The sequence below is a fragment of the Cyprinodon variegatus genome, unplaced genomic scaffold, assembly GCF_000732505.1.
Source record: "Cyprinodon variegatus isolate N-32 unplaced genomic scaffold, C_variegatus-1.0 Scaffold528, whole genome shotgun sequence".
NCBI classification, from domain to species: domain Eukaryota; kingdom Metazoa; phylum Chordata; class Actinopteri; order Cyprinodontiformes; family Cyprinodontidae; genus Cyprinodon; species Cyprinodon variegatus.
Genome location: NW_015150981.1, coordinates 235,322 through 256,572, shown reverse-complemented (window position 1 = coordinate 256,572; position 21,251 = coordinate 235,322). Strand labels below are relative to the sequence as shown.

At 35.7% G+C, this 21,251-nt stretch overlaps 2 protein-coding genes across 3 annotated transcripts in view; both read right to left on the bottom strand.

Annotated features, from left to right (window-relative positions):
* znhit6 (zinc finger, HIT-type containing 6) overlaps nt 1-6,025 on the bottom strand; it is a 37,201-nt gene extending 31,176 nt beyond the window's left edge. Inside the window, exons 1-4 of one of the 2 annotated variants that reach the window (XM_015391180.1) lie at nt 5,835-6,019; nt 4,814-4,879; nt 1,007-1,113; nt 81-166 (exon numbers count right to left, since the gene is read on the bottom strand). In XM_015391180.1, the coding sequence (XP_015246666.1) occupies nt 81-166; nt 1,007-1,113; nt 4,814-4,879; nt 5,835-5,926 (351 nt within the window). In that variant the 5' untranslated portion in view covers nt 5,927-6,019. Of the gene's footprint in view, nt 1-80; nt 167-1,006; nt 1,114-4,813; nt 4,880-5,834 lie in introns of both variants that reach the window. The other variant, XM_015391181.1, reaches the window with a different exon arrangement.
* Nucleotides 6,026-9,694: 3,669 nt separating this feature from the next.
* The window catches only part of LOC107095195 (collagen alpha-1(XXIV) chain-like), a 23,535-nt gene continuing 11,978 nt past the window's right edge, over nt 9,695-21,251 (bottom strand). The window contains exons 15-25 of the mRNA XM_015391189.1: nt 19,477-19,530; nt 19,323-19,385; nt 18,125-18,178; nt 17,993-18,028; nt 16,378-16,413; nt 16,072-16,098; nt 15,908-15,955; nt 13,986-14,157; nt 12,596-12,705; nt 12,147-12,380; nt 9,695-10,999 (exon numbers count right to left, since the gene is read on the bottom strand). Coding sequence (XP_015246675.1) covers nt 10,853-10,999; nt 12,147-12,380; nt 12,596-12,705; nt 13,986-14,157; nt 15,908-15,955; nt 16,072-16,098; nt 16,378-16,413; nt 17,993-18,028; nt 18,125-18,178; nt 19,323-19,385; nt 19,477-19,530 — 981 coding nt within the window. The 3' untranslated portion in view covers nt 9,695-10,852. The remainder of the gene's footprint in view (nt 11,000-12,146; nt 12,381-12,595; nt 12,706-13,985; nt 14,158-15,907; nt 15,956-16,071; nt 16,099-16,377; nt 16,414-17,992; nt 18,029-18,124; nt 18,179-19,322; nt 19,386-19,476; nt 19,531-21,251) is intronic.

Sequence of the window (21,251 nt, the reverse complement as noted above, 5' to 3'; positions counted from 1 at the left end):
TTTTACATCTTTACTGCTTGTAACCTGTAAGAAGGAAGGGTGGGAGCTTGGTGTGTGTAAATCCTAAATCACAGACTTACTTTCAAAGTTGTACGTGGCGTCTGGATGAGATTGTCTCTGGTGGCACCATCAGCAAATCTGCCAGTGTCTTCCAGAAACCTGTAATCTAGATTGCAGGCAAACATTAAAGAGATAAACCAAAAGCTGAGCAGAGAAGTGCAGTTTTGGTGGATTTGCAACTGGTGCTTATTAAGCGTGGAAATGAAGGTCATTTTCCCAAGAAAATGAGGCCTCATTAAAAGCCATTTAACACACAGATCAGTTCATGGAGAGTTCTGCCAGGAACAGAGGCTCACTAAATATGCAGGGCACATGGAGAAAAACAGATCTGCAAACAATAAAAAAAGAACTCTCTAATGTGATCTGGGATTTAGGCCTTAGAGTGACTTCAGAAAACTCTTGCTGAAGAACAAGAAAGGTCATACAGGGTTTGGACCTTTAAGGAGAGTCCAACCCATTCAACAAGAACCATGTTTTGCATGTTTTTTCTCTCCCACACTATTTACATTTCATCACTGCTGCACTTTAAGAAATGGAAATGTCATGAGAGCTGAACAACACAAAATTTTATTTTGTATACACTCCATACAAAATGAAAAACAAGTTCGTCTGAGTCTAAGAACAATTATTAACTGCTAATAACAATTTACAAAAGTATATTTCAATGGGATTCTATGCGATAGACTGATATAGTGGCATATGAATTCAGTAGAAGAACACAGGTACTTTTAAAATGTTTTATCTAAGAGCTATTGGAAATTGCAATATACATTTGGGGTCGGCCTCCTCTACTGTGATACTCCTTTATAAAATGGAGTCAAAGCTTCATTAGGAGTCTTAACAGTTCCTTCAGGCATTAAACTGCAACTAATTTATCGTTTTTATTCCACTGTTATTAAAGTGGTGTGAATACTATTAAAAAAGAAGTTTTAAAGAAGATTCTCACCACTAAGAAGTGTCATTTCGTCGAAGTGTGACAGCGTGACAAATGCCGTTTTATCCCTTACACCACTGCATCCTGAGTCATCCTTGTGTTTCTTCACACACAGCAAACTGGAAAATGAATAAACAAAAAGCAGATATTGGATTATTGAGAGAAACATTCTGGGTTTCAGACCACAACGGCCTGAAACTGGTTCTCAAACTGTGCTGTTGTCTGATCGTTTACATATCAGTGGTGCTTAATTTAACAGTATAAACAAAACCAAACTTTCCCTCTGCAGATTTGAATGAGGACTGAGATTGTTTTACTGTGACTACTCTCTCAAGCACATTGCAAGATGTTGCCTCTGGTCCTGCTTTAAAAACTTTCAATGAGCAATTAAAGTAAAAGGGTAAAAAAAACCAAAAACCAAAAAAACACTTGGAATCATGCTCATTTTTTTTTTTTTATTTAAGCGAAGAGAAAAAAACCTAATGAGGATTTGGTAAAATCCGATTGGGAATGTCAAAGCTTTAAATCAACAATGTGATTTGAATTACAAAATTATTCGACAACACAAATACATTTTGTTGATATTAAAAAATGCAATACTCAGAACAGGTTGCTTAAGGCTTGGTTCTGCAATCTCACATTTGGCACTGAAAATTCTAAGTACTATCAAAAAGAAAACCAATGGTGCAGATATTTTTAAAAACTATGAAACATATTTTAAAACATCTTGACACAGTTATGAGTCAAGATGTGGGGAAATTGTGGGGAACTTTTTTTAGCAAAATATGAAGGATTAGGGGGACTTATAGGTAGTTGCGGGGACCGACAACAGGTCTGCATGAGGAGAAGCTCTCTTCTTGGAGTAAAAGTCAGGATTACGCCACAGAAATGAATGCTATATGAATGGAAATTCAGTGCAAAGTCCCCATAAGAATAGTGTGCATTTGTGTGTGTGTACATATGTTAGTGGTAGGGGGTAAGTTCTAGTACAACAGACTGTGTTCAGACTTTAAAAGCCTCGGGTCAAACAGAGACTGTATCCTTAGAAAACTGTGTAATAAGGAATGCTGAACAGTTCCCAAACCCAACAGGCATCGAGGAGAAAACGGGAAGGACGTTTTGGTGGGACTGTTGGGACAAATGAAACTTTTAGGTATGACCTCTGCAGTGACATTTTGTAATTAAAAGCTGGGTCATAAATACTTCAGCTTCCACAGACCTCTAGGAACAGATTATGAATCAATGCTATTGGCAGTTTGCTAGTGGAAATGAATCAAAGCAAAGCTCATGGAGTTCAAAACAATAACAGCCAGGGGTGGATCGTAAATCTTAGATTTCTTCGCAGAGAAGTGCAGCACTTTAAAAGTCTGCTGTTATGCATGTCCAATGAGGCTCTTTCATGGTAAAGACAATAAATATGTTCTTCTATTTCATGGCTTTCATTCCTAGTGAAGGTAGGAAGTTTTATTTGCAGTAAACAGAAAGTACATAATCTAGAGGTTACTCTATAACAATAATTGACAAAAACTGTAAGAAGTTTTAATATATTTTTTTTTTATATAAAAGCTTTGGTCTGATCTTTGCCATATTTTGATGAAGATATTCAATGTATTTTAAGCTGCTGTCATGGTGTGTCTTATACGGCCTTTTATGCTGCCATGTTAAAAAACTTTTTGTAACTAATTAGAAGGTAATGAATGGGATTTTTGTGGATCATGTAGCGCAGGAATATATTAGTGGGATTCTCAGATTTCACCTTATTGTGAATAGAGCTCATATTTTTTTACTGATGGTGTAGAACTCACAAATACTCTGCAACTTCAAAGATACCAACATCTCTTTTTTGAGTTAGTACTAGAGTCAAGTCACTGTTTAGAAGTAAATTTCTATAATATGAGTGCCGGCTAAGTGGTCATGCAACGATTTATTAGAATGTAGAATTGTTTCATAATTGCAAGAGAAACACAAAATATCTCTAATTTAATGTTATTGCAATATCACTGTATGTATTATGCATATTGCGAAGAATTGGCATTACAATGAAAAACTCTCATCTTAATATTCAAGGTAATGCATCCAAGCTCTTTATATCTTTATTATGTTCATTGTGGCATACACATTTTTAAAGGTCAAGAGGGTGTGGGGTGGAAGGTCATTAATAAAAAAAAAAAAAAAAAAAAAAAAAAAAAACAAATATGTGAGGCCCTTGCTTTCTTTGAAACCATAGCAGGGGAAATAGTTTTTTTCATTTGTATTTCTTGTGTATTTACACTCAGCAATATTAACACATACTATATGTTTTCCTGATATTAGAAATAACTATCAATCCCTTTAGCAGCCATACATGTTCGCATTATATGAGTATTTTTGATGCTTACCCTGATTAAAATGTGGATATGTTTGAAAATGTTTCAGCTGGGCTTTTCAAGTAAAAAAAAAAAAAAAAAATCTAGTATGCAGTTTATCCTTTAGTGAAATGTGTGATCAGAAGATGCCAAAGCGTTTTTTCCTAGTCCATCAACGCCATTGAAAGGAAAGGCGCATACGTAACAGTGTGGAAGTTGTACTGCAGAAGGATATATCGCAAAAAATTAAAGATTTCTGATTCAGGATGTTTTTTTGTTTTGTCTTGTTTTTTTATTCCACAAAGATTATGGAAAATCTTAAGGAGAAATGCACACTAAGTTAAGTCACTGCAGCCAAAACAGAGGCACCAGTAAGCACGCCTAATGTTGGATCATCAAAACAATAAAAAAAAAAATGCTAACATATACATATAAGCCAAGGTAGATTAACCAGAGAATATATTCAAACAAATTTTCCATATTTTTTACTAGTGTTACTTATTACTACTGAAATAAATACGATTTCTTTGTAGGAAACAGGACTACTCTTCATGTAACAGTTTTATCTCTCTATATCAAATTCAAAATGTGAGTAAATAAATACAACAGATCACCTGTTTTAAACTGGTGGGTTATAAATTAGTGGATAGCAGGTCAAAGAAAATCAATCAGGACTCTTGTGTTTTCACAATCTTACTGTAAGTGGCAATTAAGCCCTGTTATATGCAAGGAAAATCAGCGGTTTAAAACTTAGAAGAAGACATTCAAAGTCTGCCTAAATATGCTAAATGAGCGCAGTAAAACGCAGGTATGAAGCAAATGACATGAGATATTAATTTGATTTTCCTGAGGCACAAAGGGAAGACAACATAATGCGTGAAACCTTCAGAAACTAAATGGGGGAACGAAGAAAGTGAGAAATGGCATCACAGAAAAAGCCTTTTTTTTCCCCCAAATAGATAAAACAGACCCAGGAGTATTTCATAACTAACAGATTTTTCACAGTGTCAAAGGCAATAGTTTTTAGTGCCAATATCTGACATCGGATAACATAAAAAAGCATGACATAGGACCCTTAAAGCTTAATAAATAAATGAATAAAATAAAGATAACTTGGAGAAAATGTTGGGTTCTGACCATGAACAGTTAGAACCAAGGTTTATAAAAAATATATCATATCATATGATAACCAACATTGTTTAAATTCCTTAAATACATGCCAACTTTACATCAACAACAACCAAACTAAATAGTGGTATTTGTGACCCGGATTAACCTATCCTGAGAATCTGATGCCTTCTTATGCCTCAATAGTATTTTTAATCTCTTTAAGCCATGTCTGTTTCAGCTTCAGGTTGGTCTTAAATTGTTTGCCAATTGAAATACCTTTGTAAAATAGAAAAAAAAAATATTTGACTAGAAATACTATTGTTTGCTGATGAAACTGATCCATAACCGTATGAAAATCACTCACCTGCAGGTGTGTTTGAAGCAGGCAGGACAACGATACTTCGCTTCATCTGATCCACAGACTCCACATCTAAACCAGATACAACAGATTATAGATCAATCATAAAACTGCGTAATTTTTTAAATATAAATTTAAACACATTAATTAAAGAAACACAAAGAGACATAAAAAACAAATGTGACAAATTGGCTTAAAATCACTGAGCTATAATGTTTCCATTACCATTTAGAGGAAGAGCATGAATAGTTTTAGACAGGGGCCAACAAGGGCCCCATTGTGGCCCCTATACTGAAGACATGGTAATAAAATCATTCCTATGGATAATATGCAGTGGAAGAGACATAGCAACTACTGGGTCATTTGGACCATTTTGTCTTTATTGCAATTATGGTAATTATGATTTTAAAAAATCAAGGTGATAGTTTTAGTTGTATTGAGACAGGATGTATATTTATTATTCTGATAAATGCTACTTAAAACCAAAATGTAACACTCATATTTGTCGCCTTGCTAGTTTTTATTCTGTCTTTGAATAGATATTTATTTAGCAACTATTAATTTCACTTACTCTTTTCACATTCTAAAGGAATCTTAATTTTAGGTGAAGTAAAATTGATATTTTTTTAACAAAAAACACAAATTTTCAAATGGAACAACATTAAATTTTAGTTTAACTAACTTAAGTGAAAATTTTACTTAACTCATTGCATGCAAACTGTTCAGTAGCTCTGTTAATATATTATTTATAATAAACTATTCCCCTTTTTGTCGCACTGATTTCAGTGGCCCCAAGAAATCATGGGCCCCCTGTAAACCGGGTCTAGAACCGTCACTGATGAAGAGATGGAAGGAGCACTAACTTTTCAGCAAAAGGTCTGTTTATTACATAAATACATAACGAGTTAAGTGAAATATAAGTACACACTCATATTTAATAGTTCGACATTTTATGAACACCGTAAAATAACAAACTGCTCGAATAAAAATCTTCAACGTGGATTAAGGTGCCTGTTAATCGACTTACTTCGAGAGGGAAATCTTTCGTTTTGTCACTTTTTTCTCCTCCTCTGGACAGTAGCTGTCAATTTGGCCATCCATGGCGGATATCTCATTCATTTCCTATAACAGTCCTAAGCGAATAACAGGAAAAAAGTAAGGGATACACGTTTTTTAAGCTGCTGGCGGCATCAAAACAAATCGGTTTCCTTCCGAGCGGCACGTGGAAACAACTTCCGGTTGAGAAGTCCGCTCATTTCTGCCTCCTGGTGTCTGAAGGCGAAACTACAATGATCCCAAGTTTAACCCTTTATAGGGCACCCAGTGCTTTAAAAATCAAAATTTCAAGCCAATAGTGTTATTGGAATCCAGGGCAAGACCTTATTGCCTTTGTAACATTAAAAAAAATATGTATTAATATACATTTTAATATTTCTTCTATAAGAAATTCATGAAAAACATTGAGAGTGAAAGGCATTATTAATGAAACTGCCACTTACATTTTTTAGTTTACAAACCTAAATATAATTGTTAACTAGGCTTATTAACTTTTTAACTTAATTTTTTAATGAGCTTTTTATCTTTTTTTTTAAAACTTGTTAACTTTTTTCAGCTTAATTTACAGTAGGTAAAATATCATTCAAGGGCTCATCTAAGGCTCATCTAATTGGTCAAACGCCAAAATAAGATGTACAGCTATGTAGCAGCATCTTTGCTGGATGGCTGGATATAGATCTTGTGCTTCTACGTAGACCTCACTGAAGGATGGGGGGACTCCATTTAAAAGTGATCAAAAACAGTAACTGCCCTATAAAGGGTTATGTATGAACTGACTGCAAAAGTTGACGTGTTAACGGGGTGTTTGGAAAATATTGAAACGTTTATAGTGGCAATGACTCTTAATGGACTTAATAGCTCAAGTTAAATGAAACAGGACTTAAAAGAAAGACTGGGCTTTAAATGCTACAGAGCACCAATGTTATAAACAAATAAAACAGTGAGGCAGTTTCTCTCTGTCTCTCCATCATATTCAATAAATATCTCACAGCCAGAGTAGGCAGACACTTTGCTGGAGCGATTAAGACAACCTGTCATCCTCTTTATGTATTCCAAAAAACAAAGCAGACACGAACATGCTGCTTTTACTCTATTTGTTTTATTTACCCTTTATTATAGACGTTGACTTTGACAACTTTTATTATCATTTTGTACTCATAGAGTGCATAAAAAACGATATTTTATTTTGTACAGATGTCAGACAGTAAATGAGCAGCAGCTTAGTAGTGAAATGAACATTTCCATTCCATAAAGTGCAGCAGTGGTCAAATGTCAACAGTGTGGGAGAAAAACGTGGTGCAAATGCATTGATGGAATTTCAGAGCATTATATGGTGCAAATATGCAGTATTTTGGTTTGGTGTTATCAGTGTGATGGGGAGTCCGTGACATGATTTAGATTTTTTTCAACAGTTTAGCAGTGTGATGGTGGTCGGGAAGAAGCTGTTTCGAATCTGCTGGACCGGCATCGAATGCTGTGAAGCCGCTTCCTAGAGTGCAGCAGGGAGAACAGGGCCTCTCTGCCCTTTTGACAAGTGAGGTAGTCTTTACAGTCCAGGTGAGGTTGTCTGATGTGTTCTCAAAGTCATGATAATCACAGGCTTTCATACTAGAAAGAGTGTGTAAGTGAAAGCACTGTACGGCACTACACATCCACCCATTAAGTTATTGACTAGTTGATTTTTGTTTGTGTTTGCTGAGAGTTACCACAGGATATTTTTATTTTATCTGGTTGCGCTCAGGTGGATTTCAAGGCAATTGTTAAGTCAGATTTATACTTTTTTGACACTTTTGAGCCATTGTTCATGTAGAGCAAATAAAAAAAATGACACACCTCTGTTAAAATCTTGTGTTTACAGATGATTTCAGAACCTTTTCAATCTTTAATCTTTAATCTGATCCAATGATCTGTTTATCAGTTAAAGTACAAATGGAAAACATACAGCAAAAACGAAAAAAACACAAAAAACCTATATATCAATATAACTTGGCTGTATCAGTGTGCACGCAATCAAACTACTTAAACTTAATGTATCTTTTGATGGCAGTCTTTGATATTGGCTTTGTGCATCTGATCTGTTTCAAAAGTATGTTCTGCAAACAGCATTCTTTAGATCTGGTTTAAATACATTTTATGTTGATTTAGATGCGTGCTTCGGGTCATCCAATCCTCCTCATCTTTAAATCCTATCTTTCTAGTAGCAGCCTGAATTGTTTGTGTTATCATGTGTCAGTATTTGAAAATGTTCATATTTTCATGCATCTTGATTAACACCCCATTTCCTGCTGTGAAATAAAGTCCTGAGATATGTTGGTGCAGCCCACGTTTTACTTTGATGACATGATACTTTGATAAATGTTAGAAATTTCGACCTATAAATTTAAGTTTGTTTTCTTACACATTTTTTTTCTACAGGCAAAGGGTGATCAAAGTTTCACCTGGGCATGGAGGTTTTTCTTCTCAAAAAAAGGCTTCTTTCTATCTCTGCTTAGTCTAAAACAGACTAATGAAGACATGGATTGTTGTATGTAGCCAAAAGGGCTGAAACAATTATTCTGATTAATCATGATTAATCGATTATTGAAATAATTGTCAACTAATTAAGTAATAGATGATCACTAAATGCAGTATAGAGACTCTAAAACATGCCTTTAGCTGACAGAGGAACCCACATAGAGCAGGAAATATACCAAAATTGTAAAGTTTTTCATCTGTCAGTAAGTTCTATCCAGAACTCCTCAAGTGGAAATGTTTTAGTTTCACGTAAAACATCTTTAAGGAATAGCAAATATTACAGGACCTTTTTATGAAACACCTTAATCATTTTTTTTTGTTGTATTTTTAGGTTTTAAATTAAGAAAAAACAGAAAACATTTAATAAATCTTCTTTTGTATAAAATTACTGGTGGAAAATGATATTTAAAAAAAACTTTCCGATCTAATGACAAGAAAGAATAGATGATTATTATTATTTATTGACATTCTGTTGTAAAATTGCAGTTAAACTTTTCTTTAAAAAACTAAGACTGTTATTTTACTTTATTCAAAACCATTGGTTAGTTTTTTTTAATCATCTTTAACCAGTATAAAGAGCCATTGTGAAGGATCCAAAGAGTGACTTGCAGCTCTGGAGCCACAGGTTGCAGGGCCCTGCTCTATTTGGAAATACATTGGAAATTTCTCTGTACCATAGCTTTTCCTATTTAAGGAGTATGGATAAATGTAACCAGGTTATCTAGGGTGGTGTTAATACTAGCCCCTCCCCTTCATTTCTCACCTTAAAAAAAAAATTAATAAATAAAATAATATATATATAGCTTTTTTAATCACAGAAACTGTTTTTTCTATAAGTCTAACTTTTCTTATGTAATGTTTAATTATAAAAGTTCACAATATAACAAAAAATGAGTTGATACTCTGTAAGTACAATAAAGATATGGTTTATATTTGACAGGAATTTGTTTTTTTTAAACAGAGCTAGCAGAAATATGGATACTAGGGAAGAATGGACAGATTGATTGATAGGTGGATTTAAATGTGGACGATAGGATGAGGCACAGATTTATATATGAATGTATAACTAGAACTCCTCATAGTGCATATTTTGCTTAATTAAAATACAAAGCTTCAAAGCCATGTGGGGTGAAACACCAATTTTATTTAGACCTATTTAGGTTTTTGATTTTCCTACAAGACAGAACAAAGTCTGCAAAAAAACACTTCTTTCGATGCCTTTTCAGACGAGGTGCAGAGGATCTGCTATTTATTTTAACAGTCTCTATCAATCATATATATAATATATATGTTTCCAAAAACAGCAGCAAACCATCTGTGTTAAAATGTATCATTTATTTATTTGTCAAGTTTTTATTTACAGTTTTTCCACCCTCCATAAACTTTAGAAAACACTTTCAGCGAAGGTAATATAACTTAAGTATATTGGACTGTTTGACTCTGGCCAAATATAGCTGCCAGTTAGCAACCCAGCTTTGAATGTGACAAACATTTTGACAAACAGTCGAAGGAGTGAACTCTCAAATGTACCGTGTAGACATAAATAACTGAGTTGTGATCGGCCAAACAGTTCATCTGAGAATATAACTTACCATGCTACAACAATATGAATAAAAAAAAAAGATTATAAATAAAAAATAAGTTGACAATATATACACAGGAAATATTGATGACTCGTTGTTTGTTGCAGCACCAATGGTAAGTTCAGGGACCAACCAAAAAGAAAAAAGCTAAACAAAATGTGTTGGGTATCAAAAATTGGTTCATAAATTAAAAAGGACCAAATCAACATAAGTACTCGTATAACACACAAAACAAATCTTGATGTAACCGGTACATACACACAAAGTTAAAGACTATTTGACAGTAGCGACTAGACTAGGAGACAAAGGCAAATAACCGGGTAGAGGTAGAGCACCATTTGCCAAGATGTCGGAGTCCAACTTGGTAAGAACAAAGACAGAAAAAGACAGGGCTGGTAAAATACTGCCACAGGTGGGCCTCTGTATTTAAAAGCAGTCACATAGGATTCACAAACCATTGCACTTTTATACACTGTAGTAAAGACAGTGCCGAGGGAAGAATCCTGGCATGTTCCTTCTGGTCTGAATCCTGCATAAGATGGGGCGGCCTCTGCTTTTTGTTTAAGGTTAGGAATTTGGATAGGCTGCTATGTTGGGAGATGCTTCCCCCTGTTTGGGGACTAACTGTAGTTTACACTGGGATTATAAACATCTGTAAGCACAGTTCTCCTTTGGCCTGGCTAGCATGAAATGTTCCACCAACTATAAGTTATCAGCACCTGGAATTAATTATTCTCACAAAGTCTCAATAACTCTGTTGATTAAAAAAACACCCAGCTCCCTGGAACCAGTCCTTTATTCTAACTGAGGAAGCGTCTCTTTTAAAGGAAGGTGTGTTTGAGCGTCTTTGGACTTGTGTTGTTCATAAGTTGGTTAAAGAACCACGTTGGGGTCAGAGGAAGCAGACAGGCCCAATTTCTATGTGTTGCTGATAGTGAAGCAGTGAAGGAGGAAATTCCTGGATTTCTACAACAGGTAACCGACGACTGTCCTGAGAGTGGAAGAAGAAATGTGACTGGTGCCAGCTGCCATCTTGAATCTGAAACATAAAAACATATATTTAGTTTTTCATCTTGAGGGTTTTTCATGTTTTTGTAGAACTTACAAAGATTAGATATAACTATACATGCACAAAGACACATAGACAAGTGTTCAGGCTGGAAAAATAAACCCTGTCCAAATAATAAAATCACAATAGCATTTGGAAAAATACAACATTTGATGCAACATTTAATTTAACAACATTTTGCTGATAATGAAAAAAAAAGAGCCGGCGTCTGTTAACCTGCTGCCCCACCATTAACATCATGCACAAGCCCCTTTTTCCACATAATCGTCCTTTGTTTCTCACCGTGCACACCTTTACTGGGCAGCCAGACTAATTTATTCTGTGTATACAGTATATTATTCAGAAAAAGAGCAGGCAGAGACCGATTTTAAAGGGAGGACTTATCAGGACCTATCTGTTTAGAACCAATTAGATTAGTACAGATGTCACCAATCTTTTATTAAAAAGAAAAGCCCAAACAGCAGCCAATAAAAACAGCTCTTTCTGGACATTTAAAATGGCTTAATTGAAATATTTATCAGCTTTGTGATTTGTCCGGTAGGTTTTACTGGCCAGGCTAATCAAACAGCTAAATTTAGGTCTTATTTCACGAAATCCTAATGTAAATAAAGTAGCTTGTATTAAATCTACACATGTTTACGTTTGTGATGAAAGAGCCATTCACTTCTATACAAATACCTTCTTGGTATTGAAAACATTACATCTTTTTAAAAAATGTTTACACCATGGTGCCATAAACCATGGAACCAGTTTCTTTATATATATGAAAAACAATTATTTACTGACAGAATCTCTGTACCTACTGGATAAATGTTTAATACTCTAAATGAAATGCTATTGGAATAAAAATTCCAATTATTTACAGTTAAACCAAAGAGTATGGAGGCGCAGCATAAGATGTCTCGACTTTGTATCTTCAAATATAGCAACTTATTTGCTCCACAATAATTTTATTAGCTACCAAAGATCTATATTATAATATAAAGCTATAAAAACTTTATATTCTGTATTAAAATGATAAAAGTTGTACATTGTAATAGTTCTGCCTTGAAGAAAAGACCTACAGTCATATGTGTTTAGTCCTGATATCGGAGGTTCTTCCTATCCAGCTCATTACCTTGCACTCATCCTGAATCAGAGTGGGTTCAAGTAGTGTGTCAGGGTTTATATGTCTATTCCAACCAATAAACCGGGGTTTAGATTCATCTCTTTGCATGGATCCAGTGGAGCTGAATTTGTCTTTGGAGTAGTTGACCGGATCGCTCAAACAGTGAAACGTGATATTTTGGCTTGCTTCAGAACTCAATAAATGAAGAAACTTCATCTGGACTTTCCCGACCCCAAATTCCAGCTATGGGAGAGGAACAGAGAGGATGACAGTGATATCATACGCACAAACATAATGGGAAGACATCTATTTTCTAAACGTCTTTTAAACTTAAAACAATTTGTTGATAAATTTAATAGCAAACATTTTTTATGAATATTTATGTTGATTTTAATGTTGTAAAGTTATGAAATGTAATTTCTATTGATATGTTGACTGATTCAATTCTTCACTCATACCTTATTGGAAGCCACTGGGTGCAAACAAGTCTGTCCACCTCCAGTAAAGTTGCAGAAGACCTTGAAGGCATCGGAAGTACAGCCAAGGTTTGGATCGATCCAGAACCAACCTGAAAGTCCAAAAGAAATATTCAGAAACACAAAGATACAACATTTAAATCCACAATGCATTTTTAACATTGGTCCATCAATTCCATCCATAGTTTTCTGCATAGCTAATATACTGTAAATGAAGGGAAGTCTGTCCAAAAGAAAGGCTCAAATCCAATTTAATCCAAGCGAATCAAAGACATTAAAATATATTTAAGAGCAGCTGCCTTTGTCCAAAGTGCTATGCACAAAAGGAACAAATTACAACATTAAATTAAATGTAAAAAGCCCTTAAGATAAGCCCTCATGCTGTATTTAAAGCCATTCAGCACAAAAGTTTTTTAAGAAGAGCCTTAAAAGTATAGTGGAGGATGTTCTTTTCCTGGGTGGATCATCAAAATAAGTGGTCCTCCTAAATGTCAATCATTCTGGGCATATGTTTACGTAAGGCTGTCCTATGTGCTTTTCCCCATTTTCACTTACCGGTGGTGAGTTTTCATTGTGGAAAAATTGCAAATCTTCTTTTGGGAAGTAAGCTTGTAGGAGCAATGCAAACAACAACTTTTAAACAGAGCGTGCACGAGGAGAAAAAGGCTCCTGCATGCTCTTGCACCCGTTTAATAGTCGCTCCCTCTCCGGAGCGGGTACAGGGTTGTGCATGGGCATTTAAAAAAATTTTTTTAAGTGGAGAGGGCGGGTCTTTTCAAAAATGTGCAAAAGTCCTCCACTATACCTTTAAAAGCACCCAGAGTTGAAGCCTGTTTAATATGAAGGGGCAGCTGGCTCATAGAAAATGATAAACTGTACTTGTAATGCCAGAAAGGACATATAACCCATCTAGGGAACTTCACAACTGCTCTGTGGCTTCCCCACAGAGATTAAAAAAATATCAAAAGGAAGATTGATTGATTAGTGGCTATACAAAAAGCTCCTAACCTCATCTCAAAGACGGAGTCCAGCCACGCTACAGAGAAAGCTAATTTAAGGTACTATCTGGGATCTTGTTCTTTCTGTTCGATCCATAGCTTACAAACACAAGTAAATGTTTGAATTGAGACAAATCTGTCAAGCTTCTTTCCACACCATGATAAATGAAAGCAGCACCCACATCATTTCAAAAATGGCCTCAATCTATCTACCCATCATCTACCGCTTAGTCCAACCATGAAAAATGCACAAGGAGACCAGAACTCTGCTGCTTGAGGCAGAGAGCAAACATTGACCTAAACACACCTCTCCACCTTTTGTTTTGTTTTGTTGAAAAATGCAATCTCTTTAACGTGTGCCGCAAGAAACTCACCATCTTTGAGTTGTAAGTGCCGACAGTCCAGGAGGTCTTTACAGACACGAGCAGGATTTTCCTTTGTGCCAAGAGGCTTCTTGATGCTCTCAATCACGCCACTCAGGTAACGCAGGGTCTTAAGTATCTCCATATTTTGGTGCGGCAAGCTCATTTCAATGTTCTGAAAAGCCTGGTTATGGAGGGGAGGAAAAACAGTCAAACACCAGAATAATAGGATTTAAAGATCTCCATTATTAATGTGTTTTTAAATAACAGCCTCATTCATCTGTAATAAGCACGCTTCAATAAAAAATGCAAGGGGCTGTGGTCAAACTTATTAATAATCAAGTCTTTAAAACAGACTGTTTGAGCTGTATATATGTAACCTTTGATTTCATAATTTAATTGAGAAGAAGAGCACTGCTCTGTGGAAAAAAAACATATTTAAATATGCCAGATTATAGCCTAGGGATAATTTTCATCTGCAGACACACCTGGGAGGTTTCTGTCATACAAAGATTAAAAGGAACACACACAAAAAAAAAAACTTACAAACTGATACTACACAGGTAACGCATACTATATAAAAGACATACAGTATCGAAAACAGATGAACAAAGACAATAAAGAAAATTCTAGAATATAAACAGTTAAAGGGAACCCAAAGTTCTGCACATCCAATCGATGTTACAGTTGATCTAACAGGACACACTACCTCCCTTAAATTGATTTCTATTGTGATGATAAATGTGTAACCATAATAAAATTTGGACTGTTACACATGGATCTCCTGTAAGCACAGTTGCTTACAGGAGTTGCAGGCACAGTAGGAGTTGCAGACAAAAATGCTTGCATGTCTATAAGTCTCATGGTAACAGTTTAAATTTTTTTTTTAAATGTAGGGAGACTTATGGGTTTTCTAACTGACAAAGCCACAGAGCTGCAACAGCAAAGGTTCAATCTTCCAACAATTATTTCTCTGCAGTGGGATAATAAAGATATTTTTTAGTTGAAGTTAGGGGGAAATCCCAGGGGAGGAGTGAGTGAAAGTTTTTATGGAATGGTGGTTTGTTGTTGGGGATTTTGCTATTTTTCTGAGATATTGGCTAGTGGGTCAATACGGTCTATGGTCTGGAGGCACGACACATTTTTCTTTCTACATCCTCTCTGAGTTTTTTTTTTTTTTTTTTTTCAAAATATTTCGTGGCTTTCAAAGGCTTTTGCACAGTTTTTCAATTAAGAGTTATAGCAGCCTAAATTCGAGGAGACTGGTGTGACTATGAACCTGCCCCCTTTGCCAAAGATCTCCTAAGCCTGCTTTGCAGACCTTTCTATATTGTTTAGCACATTAAGTCAGGGGAAAAACCTAACAGATAATCTTGTCTAGAGGAAGATGAGGGACACGAGAATCAACAAGCAAAAAAGGAGAGGAATGCTCCTAGAGCTACCCAACACCTCAGCAGAGCCAAAGCCAATTTCCTCCATTCTACGCTACATTACTGAAGTAATACATGCAAACACCACAAAAATGTNTAATGTTTTGGGAAGAGAAACGTTTTATTTCGCTGGGTCTAGCAAACCTGCCGGACTACTTTCGGCTTGACCAAAGCTGGACGAGAACTCTGCTCACAGGACGCTGCCAGGGGTAAGTCAGTGTGATTGCATGACACTGGTGATGGGGATGCCATACAGATTCATGTCAAAAATACCGAACTATCCCTTTAACCAATTGTCCTTACAAATGTTTCCTTTGTAATACCATCATTTTCTAAATAATGGAATATTGGGTTTCTATTAAGTATACACATCAGTATTAATTTAAATATATTATTTAAAATATATCAATATTAGAGTAAAATCTATATGAAAATATTTTTTTATATATTTATTAAAACCAATCCAAACCAATCTTATCTATTGATAAGCCTCTGTAGTGTTACCTCTGTCCTGAGGGCAGCATCGTCATCTGAGTCATCATAAATGTATCTCTGTAGATTTAAAACCAACATGATTAGTCACATTCATATTGAAACACATTTGGAGGCTTTGCTAAAGGCTTTCGGAAACAAATCTGTTGTAAACATTCGAGGCACATAACACTTACCGTGGGGCCAGGGGGCCCTGGGGGGCCCTAAGGAAGAAGGAAAAGCAAAACAAAATTAATTAGAGGTAAAAAAAAAAGATCAAATTAGGTCAGTTTCTGTTTAAGTCTATTGTTTTATGCTATCTTTTCTATGTATTGGCACTACCAGAAGACACTGACTTAGAAAAATAACACACTAGATACACTAGATCTTTGAAAATAAAACTTCCTTTTTTAATGGACATTAACACACAGGCTGAAATCTTTTGTTACATTTACTTTGCAATGTTTGTTTGGTCGATATGCAATATTAAAGTTAACGCTTACCTGTGGTCCTGGACTTCCATGCGGTCCTTGAGGACCCTAAAAATGGACCATAAAATACAAAGTTTTTAAAAACAATAATTTTCATCAATGCACTAGAAAAACGATCTAGAAATAAGTAAAAATGTCTTAAATTAAGTGTTTTTACCCTTCATCTGAGTAGGTAAATGAGATAGTGTGGCAATGGAATGAGTATTTTTACTCTTAAAATAAGATAATTAGATCATATGCGCTTGAAATAAGACTATGCAATAGGGTTTTCTTATTTAAAGCGTGAATTGTCTTGCTCCAATGGCAAAATTTTTATTTTAACTCCTCAATCTAACAACAAATGCACTTATTTTAAGAAGAAATGTCATCTAGATTTAGATTTTTTCCAGTGTGCCAAATTGACTTCAAGCTTTCAGTTAGGTTTTGGAGCGTTTCTTTTTGGAATATGGACTAATGCAAAACATAATTCCACAAGCAAGAGCTGGGTACATAGTTTTAGATTCAGTCCAGATTTCAGACAGGCCTCCACTATAAGCTTCAATGTTGGTATGACTAGAGCCTGTTTTTGTTTATCTCTGAACCAGTTTTGATAAGTAATAATAATAATAACAATACACTTTATTTAGAAACACATCTCCAAAAACACAAGGTCACTTTAAAAATGAGGTAAAAACCACAACAAAAAAGCAAAACATCATCAATAAATGTTTAAAATCACAAAAAACAAACAGAGTTGAAAATGAGTTTTTCGAATTTGGATTGAAACAAATATAGAGTCAATATTATGGATGTCCAATGAGAGACAAAATGAGAGAAAGCTCTACTCCTAAAGGTACTGAGGCAGAATTTGAGAAAAAACTGAATAACTTGAGTTGGCCAGAGTGACTGTGACCTCTAAGGTACGAATAAAACCACTCTAAGGGTTTATGAGAGATGCAAATGTTTGATAATCTGTTTGTTTTGATTTTATGTGTCCTCAGAGGGCAACTGGACACACTGCAATGTCCAAAAAAAAGTCTTTCTCTGCGCTTTGGACTCTGATAGCGGACCACTTTGGAACAGCAGATTGAGAAGTTTAAATTCAGGGACATATTCACCCCTAGATTGAATTCTACATCAGGGATCCATGCAGGTCTGATCAGGTAAGTTTTATATCAGTTTTAGAAATGGATCCGCCCCTTTAAAGCTGCATAGTTTAAATCTTAAGAGGGCAGCCCCCAAAGAGCATTGGTTCACACTACATTGCTGTACACTGATCTGTAAATAATTTAATATAACTCAAATGACATTTATACTTTGGTCAAGGGTAATACAGTGTTATTTGAACAACACTTTACCAAGTATAGTGAATGATGTATAAATATATAGCATGGTGGTACCATTATACAAAGGGTCTATGGCTACCAGTGCTAGAAGTATGTGGTTAAAGTATGTGGAATACTAAGAAAATAAAGGACAAGCAATTTCCTAAGTAATGTGTATTTAAGAGACTCTGAGGTTTATGTAGTAAGAGCTACAATTCTAGCTAGTGTACTTTATAAAAGCCATAGGAACTACCACTATCTCTACTTTTATCTGTCTTCAAATTACAAATATATACAAACTGACACAATCTCATTATACTCACCATTTCTCCACTGTTTCCTTTTGGACCCCTTGGGCCCTAAAGCAGCACAAACAAGATAGCTCAATAACACACCTTTCAAAATACACAATGCTTAACATGTGTAGCAATGACTTTATGGAAGTTAAAACATACAGGTTTGCCGAATGGACCAATCATTCCCTCAGGGCCTACAGGTCCAGCAAATCCCTGAAAGATGGAAAGAGAAAATGTACATAAACACTAACAGATATTGGGGCAACATAAGTTTTTCCTGAAACTGTTTATTTTCCGTTTCAACCCCTGCTTTGTCTGTCTTGGTTGTTGTGTCCTTGGGCAAGACACTTCCTTTGCTTTGAATGCTGGTGATGGTCAGTGGTGCAGTTTGTGCAGCGGCTTCTGCCAATTTTAAGACTCAGACAGTCTTACACAGTAAAATAAGCATGTTACTGTGGGCCATCAGAGCTGCTATGTCTACTCTCTCTTTTGATACGTCTAATTGAAAATTAGATTGTGACAATTTTCTGTGCAGTTCCAGGTTACTGTCTGCAAACCAAAACCACAAAACAAGCTGTGCTCCTTCATAACTTTAGCTATAAATGTCATTGTTTAATTGCATATTACATTACGCAAATCAAATAATAAAACAATATTTTGTTGAAATAGTTGGCTGACAGTAAATCCTGAAAAATAAACAAGAAGCAGAGGTTGCATTGGGTGACAACAATACTTTAACCTCTTAAAACCCACCAGGTCGCCGGCGACCCAAAGTGGGGGTAATAATTCAGAATGCATAACATTCCACCGGTAAGATTTTTACCCACAGGTGGAGCCATTGAGCGCAGTTCCAAGCTGACACCAAAGGTTCCAAACCCCACAGCTCTTGAACTGTTACAGCTACAGGTCTGAAATTTTTTGCATTTGTGATTGACATGGTGTCGAACAAATATAATACAATAAAACCTGCCTTTTCTCAAGAATGTCTTTATTAGTGCTGTTCAAAAAAGACCTATCATTTCTGAGAGAAAAAAAAAAATGTTGATGTCATGTTTGAACCAATGCAGGTTGGTCTGTGTTCTAGTCACCCAATTTTAATTTATATATTCAGAAACTAGAGGGTATTAGCTTTCAAATAATGTATTGCACATGTAATTTGGCGAGGATTACCCAAAATGAGGTGGATGTTAAGAGGTTAACAAAATATATCCGATTTTTTTTTAGTTCAGTAGGGGTATGATGACAGTGATCATTTAAAACTACATTTAAAAAAGCAGCCCTACTTATTTCACAAACAAGTATTGATATTGTATCAAATTAACAGAAGACTCAAAATTCATATATTATTATAACTTACCAAGGAACCCGCAGGACCTTTAGGGCCAGGGATGCCTCTCATTCCCAAGTCACCGTCAGGGCCCTGTTTACAGAAAAAATACATAAAACATAAATTTTTTTCTAACTTTATTTTTCATAATATGCTTTTATCGCACAACTGAAATGTTTCTTACTTTGAGTCCAGGAAAGCCGTGTAAACCAATCATTCCCAAATCTCCAGACTCTCCCTAGAGATACAGTGTTGTTATTATGACTTCAAACATGAATATGAAAGAAGCAAGAACATGGATAATGTTTATGACTTTGTGTCTTTTTGTTTATTCTTCAACGTGTTTCTCACATACAATATCTTGCAAATAGCAGTAGTCTTCATGTCTTTTGCGACTGGGTCAGAATGATGAAACACAAACTCACACAGGATTCAAGACACATTCTTTCAGGAGGAATGTCTGCGTCTTTTTCTGTGTCTGAGGACTGTCTGCTTTCCAGGTGTTTTAACCGGTATGTTTGTACAGAGACTATTTCACATCCTTTGGACAGCTCCATTTCCAAACCAGCACTGTTGGCTGGGAAACTACATTCACTAAGAGGTGGTAAGGAATCTAGCCCAGGGGCACAGGTCTTCCCTCTGTTTCAGAAATGTTACTGGAGATAGCGATTCAAAAGAGTGGTGTTAGGGACAGAATATTATTTCTTCTCTCTCCCCCTTTTAAGGAAAGGTTACATAATTAAAGCACCTCTTTTTTTTTTTAAGCACGTTGGAGCAGGAAGCTCTTACATAACTTTCCAGATGGAATGTTTCCATTTCAGGTCTGGTCCTAATTATTTGTTGCTGTACCCAGGCTGGAAACACATCAGGCACAGATATTTTACCCAAATGAATATCAGTTACATATACCCTGAAGCTATTTTTGGAGAGAAGTTGAAAGAGAGAAACATTCTTATAATCCAGCTCAACAAGAACATTCCACGGATGGTATCATTTTGACCTAATGAATGTGGTATGTTTGGTGGATTTTGCTGTTAAAATTATTATGCAGATCACATTTCTTCTGTTCTTTATTTTTGTGAGCTTGGGATTTGTTTTTGATTTGTATTTTCTCCCTGTAGGGATGTGAACCTAAAACTGTAACACATTTTCAACTTTCAGGAAGAAATTATTAATCTACATAAAGTATTTTAGTTGACTTGGTTCTTTCCTTTTGTTTTGCTTGGTTTTACCTCCTAAAACTGACTTAAAGGTACAGTGTGAAACAATTACAGGGATTTACTGACAGAAATCCATATCCATATGCATGTTTAGTTTTATTACTCTTGAATTAGAATGGCTATCTATAATTACATAGGGGTCGATTCCCATTTGTGGAGGCAGACATCTTTGCGCTACGGCAGCACATAACTGACAAAGTAGTAGAAGCTATGCTTCCCTCTGTAACTAAGAAACCACAGAAGTTGAGGTGGCAGCTTACTACAGCTAGCTCAGGGAGAAAGATTCTTTTTTTTAAAAGACCCACCCTCTTCACTACATGCAAAACCCTGTACCTGCTCCAGAGAGGGAACGCCTATTAAAGGCGTGTGAGAGCATGCACAAGTTCATCTCTCCTCATGCACACTCTGTTGAAAAGTTGCTGTTCTCATAGCTGATACAAGCTTACTGTGCCTCGAACGTCCGTTCCAACCCCTAAATCCCTCAATCACTATATAGAGTGGGGACTATATAATGAACTTTATAGTGAACTCAGATAACTGACTGTTCAGACAGATGATCACTGCATTTTACTCCCCGCTGGTAACACAACTTCTTCTCCACTGCACGGTGCCTGCTCCATCTTTGTTATTAGTTGCTATGGCGACAGTGGGACAGCACAAAGCATTCCGGGATATATCTACCTCTTCTGAGGCCTTTCTCTTCTTCTCATACACTTTGTAGATACTTTTTCTCTCACAA